General features: G+C 41.4%; 1 protein-coding gene across 1 annotated transcript in view; it reads left to right on the top strand.

The window, feature by feature from the left end:
- Nucleotides 1–22603, top strand: part of LOC144829412 (sodium- and chloride-dependent neutral and basic amino acid transporter B(0+)-like) — a 361697-nt gene that overhangs the window by 49354 nt on the left and 289740 nt on the right. The window contains exon 2 of the mRNA XM_078688535.1: nt 16724–16883. Within this exon, the coding sequence (XP_078544661.1) occupies nt 16724–16883 (160 nt within the window). The remainder of the gene's footprint in view (nt 1–16723; nt 16884–22603) is intronic.

The raw sequence follows: 22603 nt of genomic DNA, 5'->3' as shown, positions 1-22603 counted from the left end.
ACTATTTCTTTTAAATCCTTCCAGCACTCAAAAGCATTCATGGGTGTCAATTTCAAATTTGTAATTTTAAAATGTGTAACTCCATATTTTCATATGCATATAAATGCTCGTACTATGTTTCCTTTTGCTGAGATCTGTGAGTAATTTTTAGATCTATGACCAAGCTGGAGAACCAGTCCTAATCGCAAACAACCATGTTAGCAGTTAGAAGGGACTGAAAGAGAGGAAAGCTTGGTGAGACAAACCTGGAGGGCAGAACGTAACTTCGGATATAGCTGAGTGTCCTGGGAGCCGTCTCCTGTGCTGTGGAGCTCTGGCTGGCAGGGGGTGAAGAAGTGGCAGGTGCACAAAATCATCTGCAATGAATGGAGGGCATGCACAATACTACAGGGTAATTAAAGAAAATATTCAGTAGATGCAAGGGAAACTGTGTGGTACGGAATGGCAGGTGCTCCTGGACATCAAAACAGGACTACAACTCATACTCTTTTAAGAAGACCTCGGACCTCCACCTAATTTGAACAATAGAAACTGAAGATCATGGCCATTTTGAACAGCAGCAGTTTATATAGTACGCTTAGCATTGTGGAGGGTGACTCCTGTCAGGGACACTTAATTATCTAGTGTCCGGTGTGCATATTCTTGCAGTGGCTTTTCTTTTTTGTGCAACACTCCAGGGGCCTTTGAAGTATCATACACTTGCACACGTGGACAGAAAGCAATTCGAATATTTCCTGATTCATTACAGATTTAAATCCATAAGTTAAATGCAATAATTCCTAAAGGTTGTAGCAATGCTAAAAGTCAAAATGTCAACACAATTAAAATTTCAGAATACTTCTCTGTAATCCCAAACTGTTCTTCAGCAAACTCTCAAGAATCTTTCAAGGAAGCAACTTTTATGGCAAAAAGAACATTTGCAATTCAACTAGCAAGGTCCTGGCTGATTTGTAGCAAGATTGCCTAGTAAGAATGTTGTGAAACACAAGTAAAGTTGCACCCAATGATCCAAGAAGGCCTCTACTCTCGCTAAACAACGTGAAAGCTCAAACACTGCTGGGGAATGTAGTTCATCATCAGGGCCCCATAGTGTAGTATATTCTCCACATTCATGAAGCATTACGCAAGGCAGAACCACCATTACCGGCCTTTCCCTCTCTAAACTGAAGCCATAAGCAATAAGTTGCAAGCCATACCTCCCTAAACGCTCCCTCTCAGTGGGTCCAGATCAAATTCTTAATACCATCCACTCAACCGCTGGATGAATGGAGAGGCAAATGATAAAGTAGAAGAATTGTCTACTGATCCACAAAGGCACTTCATAAGTTGGCATCAGAGGAGCAGTAACTGTAACTTTAGTACACTCACAGTTCAACTCACTAACATTTCATTATAGTGACACATTATCTCCACAACCGATGGTACAAAATTTCCAAGATGCAAGTTACAACATATATTCCACTATCAAACAAAACACAATATAGTTTTCATTGAGAAGGTGATTTTATGGTTTGCTTAAAACTTAGGTAGCCCCTTGAGGACTCTGTACAAAATTTGTTTCTCATTTGGGGCCAAATTAGGAGTTTTGCTGGGTGAGAGCGGGACCGCCATGCCGCCAGCGTGCTCCCACACCACCAAAATAGTGTGCACACTGCCCACCAGATTATGACTTTTACAGTCACTGGCGGGCAGTTCTTTAGCCGTGCCTTTGAAATAGGCACCACAATGGGAACATCAAAGGAAGTAGCTACACGACATGGACAGGTGCAGTCCACACCATGCAGGTACTGGAGTGTATTTCATGGGGAGCACAACATGTGTCCTCCTGCATGCACCCCATTGCCCTGAGGCAACATGGGGCCCTGTAGGGCCCCCTTTGTTTCTTCCCTAACACAGTTTTCACAGAGTAGGAACTGTCATAAATCCGTGGCAGAGAGGAAACTCCTAATATGCTTGAATGCACAGAGGTGGTCCTGCCAAGCATAGTGCAGGCTCAAGTCTGACGCGCCAGGGATCTCTGATCCTTGGCAGTTGTGGTGGTGCAAAGGCGGTTGTAACAGGGCAGTCGGACCGCTGGTGCCGCAGTGTCTGCACCGCGGCTAAGGATGTTTCCATAGGCCAGCTGTAGTTGTAATCAGGTCCCAAGTGTTACTGGAATTTTGTTAGTGATCATTCTGCATTCAGAGTTGTCCGGAGGGTGTTATGGGAGATTGTACAAAACATTTAAAAAAAATTATTCAACCTCTCCTAGGAATCTTTGCTCCATGTGGCAGCAAAAACGTCTGAATGCACTTACTCCAAGTTTGGCACAAAATAAGAACTTTATTAAGAATATGCAACTTTTTGTTTGGTCTAATTCTTTTTAATACATTCTGATATATCTACATTATAAAAAGGTGCTCAATGAGAATGGTAATTGAGAGAAAGGCTTTTCTATATTTGGACCATTCACGTACAGGAAGCTTACAAAACCAGGTCGTGGACTCTCCACATTTATAAATTAAAAAAATAAACACATTTGATTGCATGAGGGAAGATATTCTCCAGCCATCCAATAGTGTTTACAATGGGTAGTTAAAGATTACAGGAGTAGGTTAATAACACTGTGAGCATAACCACTCTATATTGTTAAATCAACAGTCAATTCATTATAATTGCAATCAGGGCACAATTTGAGCTCTGCTTTAGTGGCAGTGTTTTCCACCAATCTCTGAATTCTACAGCCATAATGTGTTTTTAAGAAAGCAATGATGTTTTAGTACGAAAATAGAGGACTGTATTCCTAAATTAGTATCACTTTTTTACTTGCAGAAAATCAAACAGGATAATTCAGTATTTCACTTAGGGCCATATGTATCAAGCCAAATTGAATTCGCAAATGCTGAAATTCGCAGAATTTCGGCGATTGCGAATGCAATTTGGAGGAATGGTATGCATCAAGGAAATCTTCAAAAATAAGGAATCGCAAAATATGCGATTCCTTATTTTGCAATTGCATTTAAGGAATCGCAAATTTTGCGATTCCTTAAATGCAATGTAAAAAGCCAAAAAAATTAGCAAATTGGCCTTAAGGAATCACAATTTACCACCAACTTCTGGTTGGTGGTAAGTTGCGAATTCCTTTCAAAATGCATATTTTTCCTATTTTCTAAGTGCCGATTTCAGGGGTGCAACAGGGTGTCCTTTGGACACCCCTGCACCCTTGAAAATATTCATAATTTGCGATTAGCAAATTGTGATTCGCAAATTTCCCCTTCATTCCTATGGGCCTCCTGGCCCATAGAAATGAATGGGAAATTATTCCTTAATTGCGATTAGCAATTTGCTAATCGCAATTAAGGAATTTTAAGAAATCGCTAAAAAGAAGCTAATTTCTACATACATACCATTTTGTGATTTCTAAATAGCGATTCCTTAAAAATCGCTATTTAGGAATCGCAAAACGGAATGTTGATACATATGACCCTAACTGTTTTTAATAAACCTTTCCCTGTTGGTAAGCATTGCACTAAAATAAACATGTGATATAAAATAACATAAAACATTTCTAATATATTTCTAATCTGTTTTCTGATGTTCTGATAACAAATACAAATAATAAATGTCACCAGTAGCCCCTGCTGGCAATATAAGATCAAATACATTTTTTACCTCTTATGTGTTATGTATTCTGGAATACCACTGTGTGACAAGATAAACCGTTTTTTAAACCATCTGTCACAAAATTCCTCTGCATATTAGGTCCTTATGGTTCATAATGACCAGTCAGATGAAATAAAACCAAAAAGGTTTAGTGTAGCACCATCCAAGTATAGCTACAGGAAGTACATTCCTAACAAGCTAAACAGAAGCTCATCTGCTACTAAGCGCCTGATTATGAGCTTGGCATCTGCAGACCGCTAAACTCAAGGTGGCGCGACGGTGGCAGTCCAGCCACCTAGGCACCAGTGGTTCGATAGCCTTATTACAACTTTGACAGTTGGACCAACATTGGACCGCTGCAACCGCCAGGAAACCGCGTTCCCTGGTTGTGACGCGGCAGTCAGGGGCTCACAATATGCTGGCAGTGTGCTGTGGCACAGACGTACATATTACAAGTTTCCTGACCGCCAACAGTCTCATGGAGGTCCTTACTCCATGAAACTGCTGGCAGCCAGGAAACATTCCATGCTGTGGTGGAACCTGCTGTGGCCATGCAGCAATATGGCTCACATTTGAGGCATTTTACTGCACTGCTGCGGGACCGCCACGCCACCCAACCACCAGAACATGATTTCACTTGTATTCCAGCAGAAGGGCAGAGGACCTGTTTGATTGTGTGGGAGCGGGACGGTGACATGGTGGCCCACTCCCACACTATCGAATTCATAATCAGGCCCTTGGTCAGTAAATTGCACTGTTGATTATCCTCAATATAGCATTTTACATGTATCACAACTTGTACTGTGACATCAAAGATTTGTACACTGAGAAAGGACCTAGGACTAACAGGCACAACACTCTATATACCAGATAAATCATGTTTAATTCCAAATGGCAAATTCCCTCACTGAAATAAATGTTTTACTCACATGAATGGCATGATTGAAACATCTGTTCCTAAACCTCAAAAAAATGCATTCCAATGATCTACAAATCTTCCACACATCAGAACACATTTATTTTCTTTACCCCTAATAACATTTCCAGAACAATGTCTATTAATGATCTCCATAACCTGCTCTATCATTCTCTATTTCAACATCAATAAAAAAATTACTGTGATAATTACACCCTAAAATATATCTGCCATTTTGTGTGATATAAAGTTTACACTCATTCCACTTTCCTAAGTTCTTATACTGGCATTCCAGGTATCCCCGAATTTAAGTTTTTGAACCTCAATATATATATCTGCCTGCATCTGGCAACAACTTTAGATCCTTCCATCTCTCATAAATGATGTCAAATGAAAAATTAATAATGAAAAAAGAATAATGAATAATTAAAAATTATCTGACAGTAAAAATAAGTACAAGATATTTGTTTTTTCACGTTATGTATCAACTTGAGTTTTTTTATGGCATTAGCTTCTTCTACATCTGAGGCATACATTGTTTCCTACAGGAATCATGCTACCTGACTTCTCATAGTTTAATGACCTTCAGTGTTATCCTTTTATTACCAGCTACACCATTTAGCTAAATTTGTTCCAAGCAATTGTTTCAACTCTGTAACTGTTTGCCATATTGCTGAGAATTTTCCATACCTTCTGTGATATCCATTGCATGACTTCTTTGAAGAGGACAGATTCTCTTTCACTTATTTTTATTGTAACAGTTTACAAAAAGCTTTTCTCTCATTAAACACCCTAAAACTTTCTAAAACTTATCTTTTTAATGGCTTTTCGATATTTATGTAGAGCATTGCTACATGATCTATCATTTAGATCTGGCATGCCCTTTAAACCTTAGATCAGCTGTTCTTAAACTGTGATCCAATGACCCCTGTGAGCAACAATACGGCCTACTCACAGTACCTGTGACTGTTTGGAAAATTAAACACTATTAGCAGATTAATAAAGTATATATACACAACAAAGAAAATTATAAATGTCAAAATGCCACGTAAATCCAATGAAATCTGAAATTGAATAGTAAAAATTGGATCATAGGAGCAGTGAAAGAATAAAGAAATGATTCAAGTATAGATGACTGGTAGCCTCAACTGAAACACTTGTATCCACCGACAACAAGAGAGCATGCATTAGAGGCAAAAAAGAAAAGTTATATGCAAGAGTCTAGCATTTCCCTAATCTTTTAGAAATAAACCCACTTTTTTAAATCCTTCACCCTGCCAATTTATTTAGCATTTTACTTTTGTGAATTAAATAAAATATTCCATTGTGTGTGTATTTTCTTAACGTTTACTTCTTTCTGTATTTCTGTGTATTGTTTTGTCGTTTGTGCAATTTGATTAGGTTGGGATCACCAGCTTCCAATAGTGATTCAATTGGGGTCTATGGAAGTCAAAAGGTGAAGAACTGCTGTCCTAGCTGATGTATCAATAGATATGTTCACATTTCTGTTCCTTTTTTCTGTCTATTACCTGAAACTCCACGTTAGTTTGAGTAAGCAAATGGTGTAATATTAGCCCTATGACCAGTGCTGGTCAAACTACTGGAGAAGCTCACAATCAACTCATAATCTTTCACCTGCTGATGAAAACAGCAGAGGAGTTTGCAATATTAGGCAACAGAGAAACTTTAGAAAACGCAATTGAATTCCTGCTGGGGTGAAACAAGAAGGAAAATAATAGATAGTATATTGAGTAACATTTCAAGTTGCACATATAATTATCCCCTTCACACTATTTATTTTTACAAACTGTTAATTGTAATTTCCTGCATTATCAGAGCATCAAGGCTGCATAGCAGTGGTGGTGGTCCGAGTTTGAAGAGCTTGGCGGTCCGACCGCCATATTATAAGTTGGGCAGACTGCCTTTGCGAAGACTGCAGCTGAACCGACAAAACTGCCAGCAGACAGCTGACTGCTTGGTTTGCAGTCGGGGATAGGCAGCCGCCATAGGGCATAGAGAGGAGCTGCACTGCCATCTGTATTGCGAGTTCCCTTGTCCATGAGCTGATCACGGCGGCCAGAGGGCCTGTTTCAAGATGGCGTGATGAAGGATTTGGGGTGCTTACTCACCCCTTTCTTGATCTTCCAGGCCAATGAGGGTCCCTTTCTTCAGGTCCCCCTTCACAAAAGGATCTTCACCCAAAAGATTACAACCCTGTGTGCGACGATCTAGAGGCGAGTCTTTTTCATACCATATACCCATTGCCTTGACTGCCCACATATGGCTGAATCCTGCAGTGGGTAGATGTTATTTTTCCACGTGTATCATGCATATGTTTGAATCTGACACATATGCATTCGAAATGCACACACAGGCATCGATATATTTGGTAAAATGACTCACCACACCCACAAGACCTCTGCATCCACACTGCTGGCACTGTGTTCAACTCGTAATATGACAGTCTTTTGATGGCCAGCGCCATGAGCTACTTGCAGGGGCAGATGTGATACTCTGGTGGTAGGACCACCAAACTCGTAATAAGCCCCCTAAGCTCTTAAGCAGCTTTCCAATTCAAACACACTCATTAATGCTTCAGTTCACTCATTTTAACTAAGTGTGACTAACACATCCCCATTCGCTTTCTTGTCACTGGAAGAATTGAATCAAAAACAAAAGGCAATGCAGTACTGAGTATAAGAAAAACTGAGTGTCACCATCAAAGGAAAATTAGATAAAGATGTTTCTGGGGTCATGAAAGAAACCTCAAACCCTCAGGACAGTCAAGTGGTTCTGGTTCATAAAAATAACTTTATTTGGGTGTAGTTCATATCAACAGGAGAGATGCTCACTTAATCCCAAATATTGTTAAACTGATTGACAAATTGGATGGTTCCAATTCTAGCAGTATCTTTCACATTATCAGTGGCAGCCTGTAGATTACTATGACGAATGAAGTGAAAAAGTGATAATCAATCTCCACACTACAAGAGCATTAACTTTTTAAGATGATGTTTTCTGATTAAGGAGTATCCCAGCCACTTTTCATAAACTACTAAATACACTGTTGGCTGCAATATATCACTAATAGGTGGCATATATGGATGATGTTAATGAATGTCTTCCTCACTGTGTTTGATTAGCACTAGAATACAACCATATGAGGGTGCTAGACAATTTCTATTGTAAGAGAGTAGAATGGCTTTTACTCTGTGCCCAAGAGTAAGACTTGCGGCTTATACTATTGAGATCTGGTCAATGACTGACACCAGCTAATCTCTCTTGAACCAGTCAGGATTTGTGAATTTAGATTGGGATATATATAGAGGACATCTTCAAGGATAGATAGCTTTATATGTTTTACATCAAATTGAATGACAAATTTGAGTCATTGTAGTTGGACACAAAGAATGTGAATTGTTTATGTTGCTAAATTGCTGGGAGTATTTCGGATGTCCATCCAATGGGAGGCAGGTCCAAAGTTTGGGTCAGCGACATAGAATCATTTTGCTCCTCGGCGCCTGTGCTTTGTTAGAGGGAATATTACAGTTTTTCTTGAATAGAGCTGAATGCATAGAAGTGCCTGCATCTATTGTTGGATCTTGGTCTGGATGTATGACTGGGCAGAGCTTTCTAGGCATTTACATATGAGGATCACGATCTCAAAGAACAAACCAATGAGGATGTGTCAAGTGTGCAGATATCTAGCATTGTTTGTTAGGCCCAATGTGCAACTCTAGGGCACAAACTAATGAAGGTAGCACCCTGCTACATGGAAACAACTGCGGTAATCCGATGTGAATATCTGAGAATAAATGCCCTTGAGTATTACCACTGAAGAGCAGGTACATCGTTGTGGAATGTATTCTGGAAGAATAAGTCGCATTACGAGATTAATAGAGAGGTATGTGTTGCAGGTTTATAAGAAGGTTCTTGGTAGCTTAAAGTGGTGTTTGATAAATGAGTCCTAGATAAGGATGAGTTGGGCGCTTGATTTTGAGTGGCTCTGTGATGACTATTTGTCTTGGGGGCTTGAAATAAAGAAGAAGGAATTATAGAGAACAGTGCCCCTCCTGCTCTCTGAGTGCCCTGATTATATAGAGTAGGTGATTTTCCTAGGTGGGAAAATGCCTTTAAAGCCTTAAGCATGAATAACCCGATTCTTGTTTTCCTTAAATGATGTTTATTGAAAATACAAGCACCAATAAATAGAATAATTAAAAATTAAAACAGAATCAACAATAAAGAGTACTACTCATAAGGAAAAAACAAACATATGAAATTAGGAATTTATCATTTCATATAAAAAAAGAAATAGAAAAAGAAAAAATAATTTAAAGTAGTAAAAAGGGAGAAAGAGGGAGAGAAAAGAGGGGAGAAGAAATAAATTAAGATATTGATAAGTGCAAAGAGAAAGGTAGCGGGGGTAGCCAGTCTATATCAGATATAATCTTCTGATTTATTGTTACTGACAATACAATATGTATTTTATGTTCATCACATATGAAATTCTTCCACGGTAACACGGATGATTCATAAACATCTTTCTACATATTTGGGAATGTCCTGCTGTGCTACGCTATTGGACTCGCGTGCATGAAGTTATGAGTGAGGTCACGGGTGTGCGATCAATGCCTGAGGCGCGGAGATGTCTGTTGAATGTCTGGGAGCCAAATGATTATGACCAGGCGCAGCTTCGATGGGTGACCTTGGGTAATATGATTGCCAAGAGAGACATTGCCCAGTTATGGGGCGCCCAGAGGCCTCCGACAGTTCTGGTGTGGCAACAAAACATGGACTGGTGCATGTTTAGAGAAAAGACTGTTTATGTTTCTCGTGGCACGCCCCGCAAATGGGCGAAAATTTGGACTCAATGGAACACGTACCGTGGTGATATATGTACTCCCCCCCCTTCCGGAACTGAATACTGACCTGTCATCCTCCCAACCTGATGTTTCCTCCGCAGGTGTTTAGGTATTTTGTTTGCTTCTGTTTTCCTCCCCCCACCCAATCTCATCGTATTCTTCTGACATTTGATTTGCGTATGTACCCCCCCCCAGCAACGAAGGGACACATTTGTATTGTACTGCCTTGCTTTTGTTTTATTTCTATGTTTCTTGTTATTTGAATTCAATAAAAAGATTTTTTTTTAAAACATCTTTCTACAAAGAAAGGATAACTTTAAAAGTGAGTGTACTAAAGAGATCAAGCAGTAGAAGTTGGGAGACAAATGTTCAAAGATAAGTGATAAAGAGCCTAGGAAAACATTCTGCAGGGTTAGTGATACATTACAATTAAAAATCATTAAACAATGAGACCAAATTGATGTCCAAAAAGTGTTAACATGAGAACAATTTTATAACATATGAATTAAAAAACTATTGTATGTACACCATAACCAACATATCAGAGAATCAGATGAATACAAATCTTTTATAAAAGAGTGGCTTTAGGGATTGAATCATGGTGAATCATATCTAGAGGTGTCACAGGTAGAGGGGTAAAAGAGGTAGGATGTAATTGGCATGTGGAAAAAAGGAAAATGAGGATATTAACTTGTATTCATTCAAAAAGAAATAAGGTAATTGATATTGTAGCTGTAAGTATTCAAAAGGTACAATAGAGTTATCTGTCACAAATTGGTAAGCAAAGATAAAAACCTTCTTCTTCCAGTATTTGAAGTAAAAAGATCTATGATGAAACTTAATGAATGAATCGTACCAAATAGAAGACTAAAAAAAACATTGTTGAAAATGAAGATTACCAGAGAATAACAAATTAAGCAAATTAGGTGAATATTTTGAAATGGGATTCTTGGAAGTAAAACTACAATTAGACATATGAATGACATCCTTAAAGGGAATATCATGTATTTGAGATCATTCAAATGTAATCCACTGTGGAGTAGGAGACTCTTTAAAATCATTAATCAGAGGATAAAACTGTCAAATCGAAGAAGCAGAGTGATAAATCTGAACACCAGGGAATCGTCCAGCCCCATCACATTTTTGGGTGTTTGAGTTGACGTGGACACTTGTTACTCTATAGGAATTTTGTACAAATAGATTCAACTTGTTTCAAGTAATAATTGGGGATCTTAAAGGGTAGCATAGAAATAGTACAAGATCAAGTGGTACAACCATCATGTTAACACAAGCATGAGGGGCAGAATATAATAATTTTATAAATGAGATAAATTGTGGGCCAAAACCAAACTAGTGAAGGGTAGTAAGCGAAAATTGCCAATTAATGGGGTCAAAAGCTTTTTTCGCATCGAGAAACAAGGCTGCAAGGGGAGTATAACTCACACTAACTAAAGGATAGTAAACTAACTGGGAATGTATGTGTGTATGTATAAGTAGGGGGTCATTACCTATTAATGGACAAAAACCCTCACTCACCCAAGGGTGACATGCTACATCATTGGGTTCCACCAAGCACACTGGGACCGCAAGATACCCAGTGCGGGCTTCAACTTCACCCTCGGGAAGGAGCAGGAGTGTTTTAACCTAGCATGAAAGTGCCTCTATACCTCAATGGTGCGAGTAAGGGGCAGAGTGAACACATTATTTTCAAAAGAGTGTGTGAATTTGAAACTGGCTCAGAGGGTACTGCTAAACTCTATTCAAACATTCCACTGGATAGGATGAAAACAGTAACAAGATTCAGGGTTATGGATGTCTACCCTGTGTGATGGTCCACATGTTTCTGCCCAAGCTGACAGTACTTAATTCGGGGAATTCATCAGGACCTTAATCTCAAGTCACTCTGCTTAAGCAGGACCTTAATCTCAAGTCACTTTGCTTAAGGAACCCAATGGTGAAGCATGCCACCCTTGGGTGAGTGAGGGTTTTTGTCCATTAATAGGTAATGCCCCCCTACTCATACACACACGCATACATTCCCAGCTAGTTTACTATCCTTTAATTTGTGTGAGTTATATTGATTAGGAATTAATAGAGGATAGGTAACACTGACATTGTCCTTTAGGTGTTACACAAATCCATTAGACCCCCTCTGTGAGAAATAGTTTGCAAGGGGAGTATCACTTTTTTCCAGGCAAAGCAAGAATGTTAGAAAACATCCTGGCATTATTTGCAGCAAGTCAGCTCTTAATTAAACCAGATTGATCAGGTTTAATGAGACGAGGCACAGCAGTTTGTAACGGGATGCTAGGATCTTGGCAAAAATATTGAAGTCATAGTTGATCAGGGAAATGGGTCAATAATTTTTGCAAAGAGAGTGATCTTTGTCTGGTTTAGGGATAGCGAAAATCAAGGTTTCTAAAAAGAAGCGACAAGCCTTTGAATAAAAAAGAAGAGTTAAAAAGCTCTAATTATTTGGGAGAAAAAATGATTAAAGGGAAGAAATAAGTTCAATAGAAAGTCCATCCGGATCAGGTGCCGTAGCTCTTTTCAGGGAAGCTCTTTTCAGAGATTTAATTGCATCCAAAATCTCTTGGAGCATAATTTTAGCTTCTAATGCATCAATTACATGTGAAAGGGAAGTAGGTTTGGCAAGACCATTAAAAAAGTTTTGTATGTTAGGTTCCAATGTTTTATTTAAGGACATTGGAGATATCTGAGTTGGAGATTGAAGTGGTTTTGTCAGATTCATTGAGAATTCCGCAAACAGTCTTATGTTCTGTTTATATTTTAAAATAGCTAGCTAGCATTTTACCGGCTTTGTTTTGACCTCCATGAAATTTAGATTTAACTTGAAGAAAGATGCTACATCATCAATAGTTGCAAGTTTGTTAAGATTTATTTTGGCTTTAATTAAGTCATGCAACATTGAGGAAGATTTGGAGGTAAAGTAAGGTTTTTCACACATCATAATTTGTTGAAGTAAAGAGAAATATTGATTAATCAACCTTTTTTCTTTCTGGCAGAATAAGCTATTTTGAAAGCTCTGAAAGGAGCCTTAAATGCATCCCAAATCTTAGAAATGGATGTGCCAGTGGATCTGTTCATTTGAAACAATTCTGTTGCATAAAAGCTGTGACTTCTTTTATGAAATGTGTATCTGATAGTAGAGAGTTATTAAATCTCCATCTGCAAGTTTTGGAGTCAGTTTGGGAGAAATAAAAGGAGGACGGTACTGGTGCATGATCGGATATAAAAGAGGAGCTTATTTTGGAGGATTGTATAGCAGGGTGTAGGGATTTTGTAACTAAACTATAATCAATTTTAGACAGTGCATGATGTATACTAGAAAAAAAAGTAAATTTAAATTGATCGGGATTGCAAGTTTTCCAAGCACCAAATAATGGTCCAGATGCAATGGGTGATTGGAATGCCTTATGAGATTTGTCTGGTTTAAATTTATAATTAGGCTTTTTGTCTGTTAAGGGATTGAACCATTGGTTAAAATCACCTGCTATAATGATATTGGGGTTACAAATATTAGCAACTTTTTTCTTTAATATTATGTGAATAATCAGGATCAGGTTTGAATGGGCCGTAAATATTAAACAGGGAAATATGTGGCATATTAGCAAGGAATAGCGATATTTATCGCAAAATGCGCTTAGCACATTTTTTTTAACGCTGCCTATGGCTGGATATGTTAGCGGAGAAAACATGCTATTAGCAATGTTTTTCTCCATTATGCTAAAATATCCAGTGATAGCGGCGAAATGCGTGAATATAGCTGGAAATCCAGCGATATTCACGCATTAACGCCAATGGGGACTTAACCTGACAATCCACCTCCCATTGGATAAACAGGTAAGTCTGTTTTTAGCAGGCGTTAGATTATAGCGACAATCGCGCTTAGCGCTATTTTTTTATCGCTTTGCCAGCCTTGCTAATAGGCGATAGCTGTGTTAGCGACTGCTTTCAGTCGCTAACAGTTTGGGTACGCCCACTTTGCATGTCATTAGCGATAAATATCGCTGACGTGCAAAGCGGCTGCAAACCGGTCGCTATCGCCTAAAAGCTGTCGCTAACTGCTGTTAGCGACAGCTTGCCGATAGGGCGATAAAAATATCGCCACTTTAGTGGCAAAAAGTGCAGCTAAAGCAGAGATATGGCCCTCGCTAATATGACCCTATGTTTGTTATGAAAAATATCATCAACCAATATCCATCAACCATCTGCATCACATTCAGAAGATACAACCTGCACTTTCAATGTTTTATGACAGAGAATAGCAACACCACCTTTGCGATCAATAGCTGGAGAAAACAAAACTTGGCCAAGTCACTGTTGTTTCAGTTTAACCGACTCATCATCATTGAAATGAGTTTCTTGTAAAAAGGCAATTGAGAATTATGCTGAGATAAATGAGCAAGTACCTTTTGTATTTTAACTGGATACCCAAGTCCTCAGACATTTCATGAGGCTTAAACATATTGGCTACATGAGGATAATGGTACAGGAATATGTGACAAGATGTAAAAAGGAAAGGTAAACACAGTGACACCATTTATTAAAAACCATATAGGGCATAAATGGAGTGATACAACAATGCTTGATATCTTATAAGCACTCACAGAATATGGATAGAAAGAAAAATAGGACATCAAGGAGAATAGAGATATTAAGAAGTAGCAGAAAGGCAAATGAAGGAGAAAAATCCAGATCTGAAAAGAGAAGTATGAACAAGCACTAACAGCTATGTCAACACCATAAAAAGAACAACAGCAGAGAAAACGTAAATGAAGTTATGAATAAAAAGCAATTTTTTAGGAAATTGAGAGGAATAAAGAGAACAAGTGCAAGCAAAAATTCTTACGACATTTTAACACTAGTATCCATAGCATGAGATGTAATGGACTGAAGAAACCTTTAACTAACTAGGTCATTAAAAGAACTTGAAGTGCCCTCATATGTAGTTTTACATAACCAGGAGTGAAGTACGTTGTAGCGTATGTTCAGTTGTCTCAACCGAGGTTGCATAGCACGGAGCTCCTTTCGTCTGGCATTTGGCACATTGAAGATGTCCTGAGAGATGAATATATTGTGGCCAGACCAAACAAGTTGATGTTTTTCCTTAGCAGCTTTTAAGACACGTAGAAGGTATTGAAGAAAAAGTATCATAAATCCTCGAGTTTTAGATGAATGAGGATTGGGTCAGCCCAGACGATACAGGTTAAGAGGAAAGAAGTAGGGAGGCCAAGAAGTTCTGGAAGAAATTTCTTCAAAAAGTCAAGTAAATTAGGACCCTTAAGACTCTCGGGAAGACCATGCAGGTGGAGATTATGATGACAAATCCTATTTTCAAAATCTTCTGTATGGATTTTAAGTTTTAGAATCTCCTGTTCAAGCAAAAGAATACTATTGGTGAACAACCTTTACAACGAAACTTTTACAACGCACTACCATTACTACGCGGTCATTACAACGCAAACCATTACAACGCATTGCGCTGGGGGGCGCTCTAGGATAGGGAATACGTTAAATTTTCTATCCAACACCTTCCCTAGTGTCCACGGGGACTGGAGTTGGAATAGAAAATTAAACTTATCACTATCCAGCACCTCTAAGCGCTATGCGTTGTAAAGGTTTGCGATGTAAAAACCGCGTTGTAAAGGCAGGCGTTGTAATAGCCTGCATTGTAACGTCATACATCCAATCCTATTATCCCTATCCTGAAGAGAACTAACACGCTGCTCCATTTCAAACATTGTACCCTCCACAATAATCCATTGATCCTCAGTTTGTTGTAGTTTCTCATTCTTGGCACAAATTAATAGTTGTAAGTCTCACTTCATCAAGGATGGTGACAAAAACTGGATTATGTGAAGACATAATAGGAAATGGGGGATCATTTTTCACCCTCTTAAATTTTGTGCTGAATGTAGTTGCTTTAACTTTTGCAAGGAGGTCGCTGACCATTTTTACATGGTGTGCAGGATTATGAAGTATTTTTTTTAAAAGGTTTTGTCCTAACCATATAATGGATAATGACTCAGGCAGTGTTTGGGGATATGAAATGTATTATGGCAGCCAGCTAGATTGATATTAATGAATATTTGTAGTTTGAACTGAGGAGACAAATAGGTTGTAAGTTCACATTTTTAAATGCCAGGGAGGCTCTTTGAACCATTGAAGAATACTCTCTACCTGAGTATATGAAGTGAAATAGAAGAAGAAAGCAAAGGAGGCTTATATTATGAGTAAAGCTGCAGAGAAAATAGCATCAGTACAAAATTGTAGTCCTTGGAATTCCTCTGTTTATAGCCAGGGCATATTATGCAGAAAACAAGTGAGGGAGCTAAGTAAATGAAGTGCGAGTGGCACTCTGACAAACAGTCAGCCACTCGAGTCAAGGCAGAGAAAAAAGCAACCGCAAGATTGCCTGGTAGAGATCCCATCAAGCTTGACGGCATGCCCCGGAAAGGTAAGACAGGCAAAAAGTGGCTGTAGATGAGGAAAAAGCTTGGTTACACGCCGTGCTCAGACGTCCTCTGCTATCTTGAATGGCAGGGAAGTCACGCCCCCGAATAATTAGAATCTTAACCTGGTTATTCACTGCTTTGACATAGCAACAGTTCCCACTATTGGTAAATCATAAATAATTCCAGGCTGCTCTTTGAGCGCCTACCAGTACGTGACTTGAGAGTAAAGCACAGCTTCAAGTAGGGAGGAAGAGGAAAGGCACAAAGGGCAATAAAGGTGTGAAGCAGGAGACTACATTTGTTGTTTTAACTGTGGAACGGAAGGTCATGTTATGTATGACTCCCCCATTACTTCTTCCTCTGCGTAGTTGTTGAAAGCATAAGCAGATAATTTGGGAGACGGGGAGGAGTACAAGACACAAAAATAAGATGGGTAAAGTGTGAAAAACAGGGATGTTTTTTCTCCTTGGAGTTCTGAGTGACATCATACATAACTCAAGCTTAACCCTTGTCTATTTGATGTCACTTTGAACCCGTCTGTGACAAACATTCCAGTTAATTACTATTACCCTTCTATGATTCCATATGACATGTGAATTGGATCCTTTATTAAACCACATTTTAGTGAGCCATAAATTGAGGGGTGGACACTGTTAATTATGTTGATTTCTTATTCCTTTAGAAATAGTAGTCACTTTGGAGTTCTTGTGGGAAATAAGAGATTTTATATTTGTTTTGTTGTGGAAGAAGCATTGTTAGTACTTAGTTCGCATTTTAGAATTAGTTGAATTAATATACTCTGGTTCTGCTTGCTTTTTCAGGAGTCGCAAACTGAAAACAATGAAGACAGCGTTGATCAGAATAACCCAGAAAGGGAAATTTGGTCTAATAAAGCTGATTATATCCTGTCGTTGGTTGGATATGCAGTGGGATTAGGAAATGTATGGAGATTTCCTTATCTTGCCTATAAACATGGAGGAGGTACATTGCATTCCTATTATGTTTTCTAAAATGCTCAGGTTTAACTTTCATTGTTCTCCTTTTTGGAACCACTGTTAATTCAAAATATGTTTTAGTTTTTGGAACTTTTGTTTGTCATATTTTGATTAAACCTACATAAAGATCATACCCACATTACATTGGAAATGTTACAAGGACAATCCCTCTTGGGACCTCATACACTGGATAGGGAGATCTGTCTATAACAATTCACAAGTGTCCAGTAGGTGAGTGCGAATGATAATGGGAATGGCCACCCTCCACCATCGTCCAAACGTTTTGTGTAAAGGCCAGAAGGACCCATCTCGATGCCCAGTCTGGCATCAGCTGAGAACCATCCATCTCCAGACCACAAAACTCCCTCCATCAACCCCATCTTTTCTCATATTTCTTACAGCACCCCTGACAGCGCAGACCACCTTATCCCTGCAATCCGCAGTTCCTTAATAGGGACCCCCCCATAGCCTTGCCAAGTCCCTTTCAGCTACCACCAAGCAGAGTGAGCAAAACAGTAGCTTCTTATGGGCCATGTCTATGTCACCTGCACTTCCAATAGCATGAAGTGCGGGCTAAGCAATATCTCTTCTTCTAATAGGCCTTCCAGTTCTGTCAATATTGTAGCCCAGTATTTTGGTATTTCCAAGCATTCACATATGGTATGAAAAAATGACCCAACAAATGATTTGCAGTGCAGACAGGTGAACTGTGGGCTCTTCCCATCTTCTGCAGCCTGTCCCAAACTATGCAGACCCTGAGTTTGATTTTAAGCTGTGTCAAGCAGAAATTCACCTTAATGGTCACCTCTCAATGGTGCATTAGTGCTACCTCCTAATCCATATCCTCTATATCTCCCATGTCTCATTCCCAGCACCGCTGGAGGCCTCCAAGTCATAAGGGCTATTGTTGAGGGTTACTGTATACATGAATGATATTGCCCTCATCCCCGGGGGTCCAGTAAAGAGGGGTGTCTCCAGTCGGGACATGTCTGGCAAGGAATCCCAGTTCATCATCTCTCCATTGAGGGCAATTCGGAGATGGGTGTATTTCTAGTACTGCGTGTGTGTGTGTGAGGCCATATTCCTCTTTTAAAAAGGCAAATGAGTTAAGTCCCCCATCAACCATCACATCCCCTAGGCAAACTATGCAACTTGTTTCCCATTAACCAAAGCCTTGTAGCTCAGCTCATTTCATGCAGAGTTTCCCTCACTAAGAGGGATGTAGACCTAGTGACCTTCCCCTTCCATCCCATCTGGGACTTACCTTTGTCCCAAGCTATCAGAGACAATTGTGCCAGCATCAAGAGGCCTGATCAACCCTCTCCATCATGCACCTAGTGCCTCCAGGGGCTCTGTCATTGAACTCATGTCCAGGCACATCCCTGGACCGCCTCTCAGGGCACATGCCCAGTCATTATCACCTTTATCCGTGAGGCCCAGTAGTATGCCTTGAACTACAGGTGGCCGAACCCTCCATTCTACACTAATCAGCAGAGAACTGGCAAAGCTTTCCAAGGACTCCCCCATTCCACAGAAGTCGCTGGACCCCCCTGTCCAGGAGGCAAAAAAACATTTTGGGTATGGAGAATGGCGTGTTCTGTAGGACATATAGTAGTTTAGGAAGAGTGATCATCTTGAGAGTAGCGGCCCTTCCAAGGAGCGTCAGAGGGAACTTGTTCCATCTGGCCACATCTAAGTGAGCCAGCTGTGGATCCAAGTTTTCCTCCCAGAAATGTTCTGCGCACTGAATAATTTAGAAGCCTAGGTATCTGAAGCCCTCAGTGGTCACCCACGGGGAGGCAGGAATTACTATGCCTCGATCTCATTGGCCTACTTGAAATAGAACTGACTTGCCCCAGTTTACCCCTGTAACCAGAGTAATAACCAAACACCTCCACCCTCCCCAGCTTGGGGTTCAAGGTCACCTCCGGGTCCAGGATATACAGCAAGACATCATCTGCGTACAAAGGGATCCACTGTGTCTGCCACAGTTCCAGGCAACCTCCCATGTCCAATGCAGTGACCCATCAAGTTAGAGGTTCCATGCACAAAGAGTATAATAGAGGGGACAGTAGACAGCCCTGTCTGGTACACTGCCCCAGCAGAAACAATGCCGAGGTCACACCATTTATCAGCACTTTCACCGTGGGTTCTGCATATAAGAGGGCCACCCAGCTATAGAAGTGTGAGCCAAAGTCGAACCACCTCAGCACTGTGAAGAGTTGAGGCTAGTGGATCGAATCGAATGCCTTCTCCACATTTGTGGAGATGACAGCCAAAGGGTGGGGGACATCTCTCACCTTGTGTAGCCAGTTGTGAAAGCATATGATGTTCTGTCTCGTTGAGCAGCATAGTATGAACCCCATTTGATCATAACTGATCAGCGTGGCTGTCACTCCATTTAACCAGCCAAAAGACCTGCATCAATGTTCAGCATGGAGATGAGGTGATTAGAGCCATAGTCAGACCCAGCTTCCTTTTATTATAAATTACCTTTATTAGGGCATGCTGCATTTCAGTGGGAGAATCCCCGGGCCTGGGAGTCCTCAAACATAGTTAAGAGAAGGGGGACCACCAAGACTCCTAGCCTCTTGAATAATTCTGCAAGTAACCCATTGGGGTCTGGGGCTTTCCCACTGCTCATGGCCCTTACGCCTCCAAGAACTCACCAAAACTGAGTTCCTGTTCCAGCATTTCCACTGCATCACTGTCCAGTTGCAGGAGTACCAGTCCTCTCAGGAAACCCCCTATCTCTACTTCCTCCTTATACACCAGGGTGCATAGAAACACTGGTAATACTGCACAAACTCCTGGGATATCCCCTCTGTCTGGCAATCTTATCCCCAGTACTCCTAACTGTTTTCTCTATCAATTTAGCTTCCTCCTCCCTGTAGTTCAGCCACGCCAACAGGTTCTCAGCTTTGTCTCTGACCTCATAGCTCCTTTGCCGCATGCAGCGTCAATGGCCGTGGGCCGACTCCTCTGCAGTATTGCGGAATCTGTTCTGGTTGCCTCCAAGTGTCGACACGGTACAATTTGATGCTCCAAGAAATGCACCAGCTCAAATATTTTACCATATTTGTCCCATTTCTTATGGGCTATCATCATCAGCAAACAGTCTCGCAAGACCGCTTTGTAGGCTTCCCATACCACCCCATGCAAGTCCACTGAGCCCCTATTTTCCTGAAAATACACTGTTGCATCCCAGATCTGCATCACCATGGCTGGGTCTTGCAGTTACTAGGCATTAAGGTGCCATCAAGGCCTGTCTGGTTTCCCTGTAGCCCCCAGTGAAATCAGGGTAATGCTCAGACATTCCCATCATTGGTAATCTGCCCCTTTGATCGGTGACATCAGTCCTGACTGCATGATCTGCTGGGGTAAATCACACTAAGCGCATGTAGGGGGGCCACATTGCCTTGTCCCAGTCACGACCTGTCCATGTCTGGGAACAGTATATCATTCCAGTCACCCCCCACAAAAGGGATTGTACGGCCCGATTCTAACAGTATGGGACATACCTTATCCAGTGCTGTCTTCTTGAGCCAGAGCAGGGCAACAACATTTATAAGCGTGTAACCTTGAGTACCCCTGGCTCCTTGAATCGCTAGCAGCATCCTATCGGGGTCCTCCTATTTCCTTGTGACCAGCAAAGAGATGCTCTTCCTTGCCAGGACTGCAACCTCAAATGTGCCCTACAAGAATCCTGCATGGCCCAGTGATAGATAACAGCCTCGCCCCAGAAGTTGGCAGTCATTACTCAGGAGGGGATTTCTTGTAAAAATACCACATCAGGGGTCACAACTTTTATGTACTGAGCTACGTACCCTTCTCTTAATCTTGTCCCCATAGACCATTCACATTCCAAGAAAGGATTTTCAGGGTCACCTCCACACACATCATGTGGTCCTGGCTCATGCGTCCTCCCAACTTCACCTTTCTGCCCATCAGTGGCCCCAATATTCTTGTTGCCTGAGCTTGTGGTCAGTAATTTTGCAATCCCCAAACTACCATGAACTGCCCCTCCCCATATTTACTCTCTATAAGCAGTAACATGCTTATGCCCAACTCAGAAATGGTGTATCGCCCCCACACACAAAAAACTCTGAAACTAACTTGCGCTTAAGTAAATGGTTAGGGCACCTAGCTGCTGTCTGCAGCAACCGTCCAAGAAGGGTCCAGTCAAGGAGTGTCTGTGACTTACCAATGGTAGTTCGTGACCATCAACCCCCCTGCCCCAGCTTACATATGTGAGATAATGCATATATGCTCCCCCTCCATTAGTCCCAGCACCTAGCATCAACAGATATCTTACAGGATTCAGTGCGCTCTTTCTACCAAGAACAGAGCTGGTGGGGCTCTATTATATATAATGTTCTTGAGCCACTGTTCCATGCGGAATTCCGCAGGTTGCCCCTCTATTCACTGAGGTAGGCCTGTCATCCGGATATTGATGTGCCTGGAGTGGCCCTTTATATCTTCTGCTTGGTCCTAGAATCACTCCATGGCTGAGGCCTAGTCTCATATCTGTGCTTTCCTTTCACCAAGGTCCGGGGTCACTTGCCCCATCACATACGCCACCTCTGTGACCCTGGAGGTCAGTTCCCAGTGATCCATCCACAGCAGGCCCAGACCAAGGGCTAACTCTTCTATCCTGGCCTCCAAGGAAGAATTCCAATCTGTGATGACTCCCAATATCTTCCCCACCTGTTCAAGGTTTGCCAAGGCATCTCCCGTTGACCTGAGCATAGGTTCTCCACTCTCTCCCCGAAATGGTGAGGCTAAGATTGATGTACTTTCAGCGTGGGGGACTTGTCTAGCCTGGGCTTCACCATGTTGGGGCAAAGTCATGGTTGACTCTGTCTATGGACCCCCAAACTGGGTTTGCTCCCCCATTTCGCTTTAGCCCAGAAAAGTGGGTAATCTTATGTCTCAGTTCCAGCTCTCAGGGTACCCACATTCTCTCCACCACAGCCCCTTTGCCATCCTCCAGCAGTCTTTCCAGGAGGCAGCAGACCTCAATGCTGTTCCAGGTTCAGGGGAGGGGTGCTGCATGTTTTGTGACCTCCGAGGAGTTCTCCCTGGTTTCCCAAGCCCGGACATGGCCTGACAGTCTGTGACCAGACTCCAGGTCTGCTATTTCCTACTCCCTGCTGCAACATCCTTCAGGAACCTTTCAGCACAGGGACGGGACTCTCTTTCACCCAGCCCGTCTTCCAAGCCTTGTGCGCCGTGGCAGGGCAGTCTTGTGGGCAAGTTTTCATGTCGGACAGGAGGAGTCGCCACTGCCCATATTCCAGCACAGACAGGTGGCCCCCCCACTCTGCTGGATATAAAGGGTTTACACCGGTAAACCCACAGCGCCTCCACTCTCAGTGCGATTCAGCATCTCTCCGCCATCTTGAACTAGGAGTGTCTCAACCCTGTCTTTAACTCTCAGTCATTCTGCCAGTACTTTCTCTTCAGCAATGCGTTCCACGGACCCCAGGCAAAGTCTCAGAGCCAGGGAATGTCTCCAAGGGGGTGGGGAGGGGACCTCACTTGCAGGATGTCAGGCCTGAGCAGGGGTCAGTGACAGGAGAGCTTATTACTTAGAAGACCATAGAGCTCCTCCCTCAAACTAACTGCTTGTTCATAAATACTGTTGTAGCAGTGTCATGTTACAATAAGTACCCATAAAAGAGTCCTAAAACTCATTTCATCCCT

This window comes from Lissotriton helveticus, chromosome 4_1 (genome assembly GCF_964261635.1).
Source record: "Lissotriton helveticus chromosome 4_1, aLisHel1.1, whole genome shotgun sequence".
Classification (NCBI taxonomy): domain Eukaryota; kingdom Metazoa; phylum Chordata; class Amphibia; order Caudata; family Salamandridae; genus Lissotriton; species Lissotriton helveticus.
Note: the sequence above shows the minus strand (reverse complement) of the source record. Positions and strands in the feature narration are given on the sequence as shown.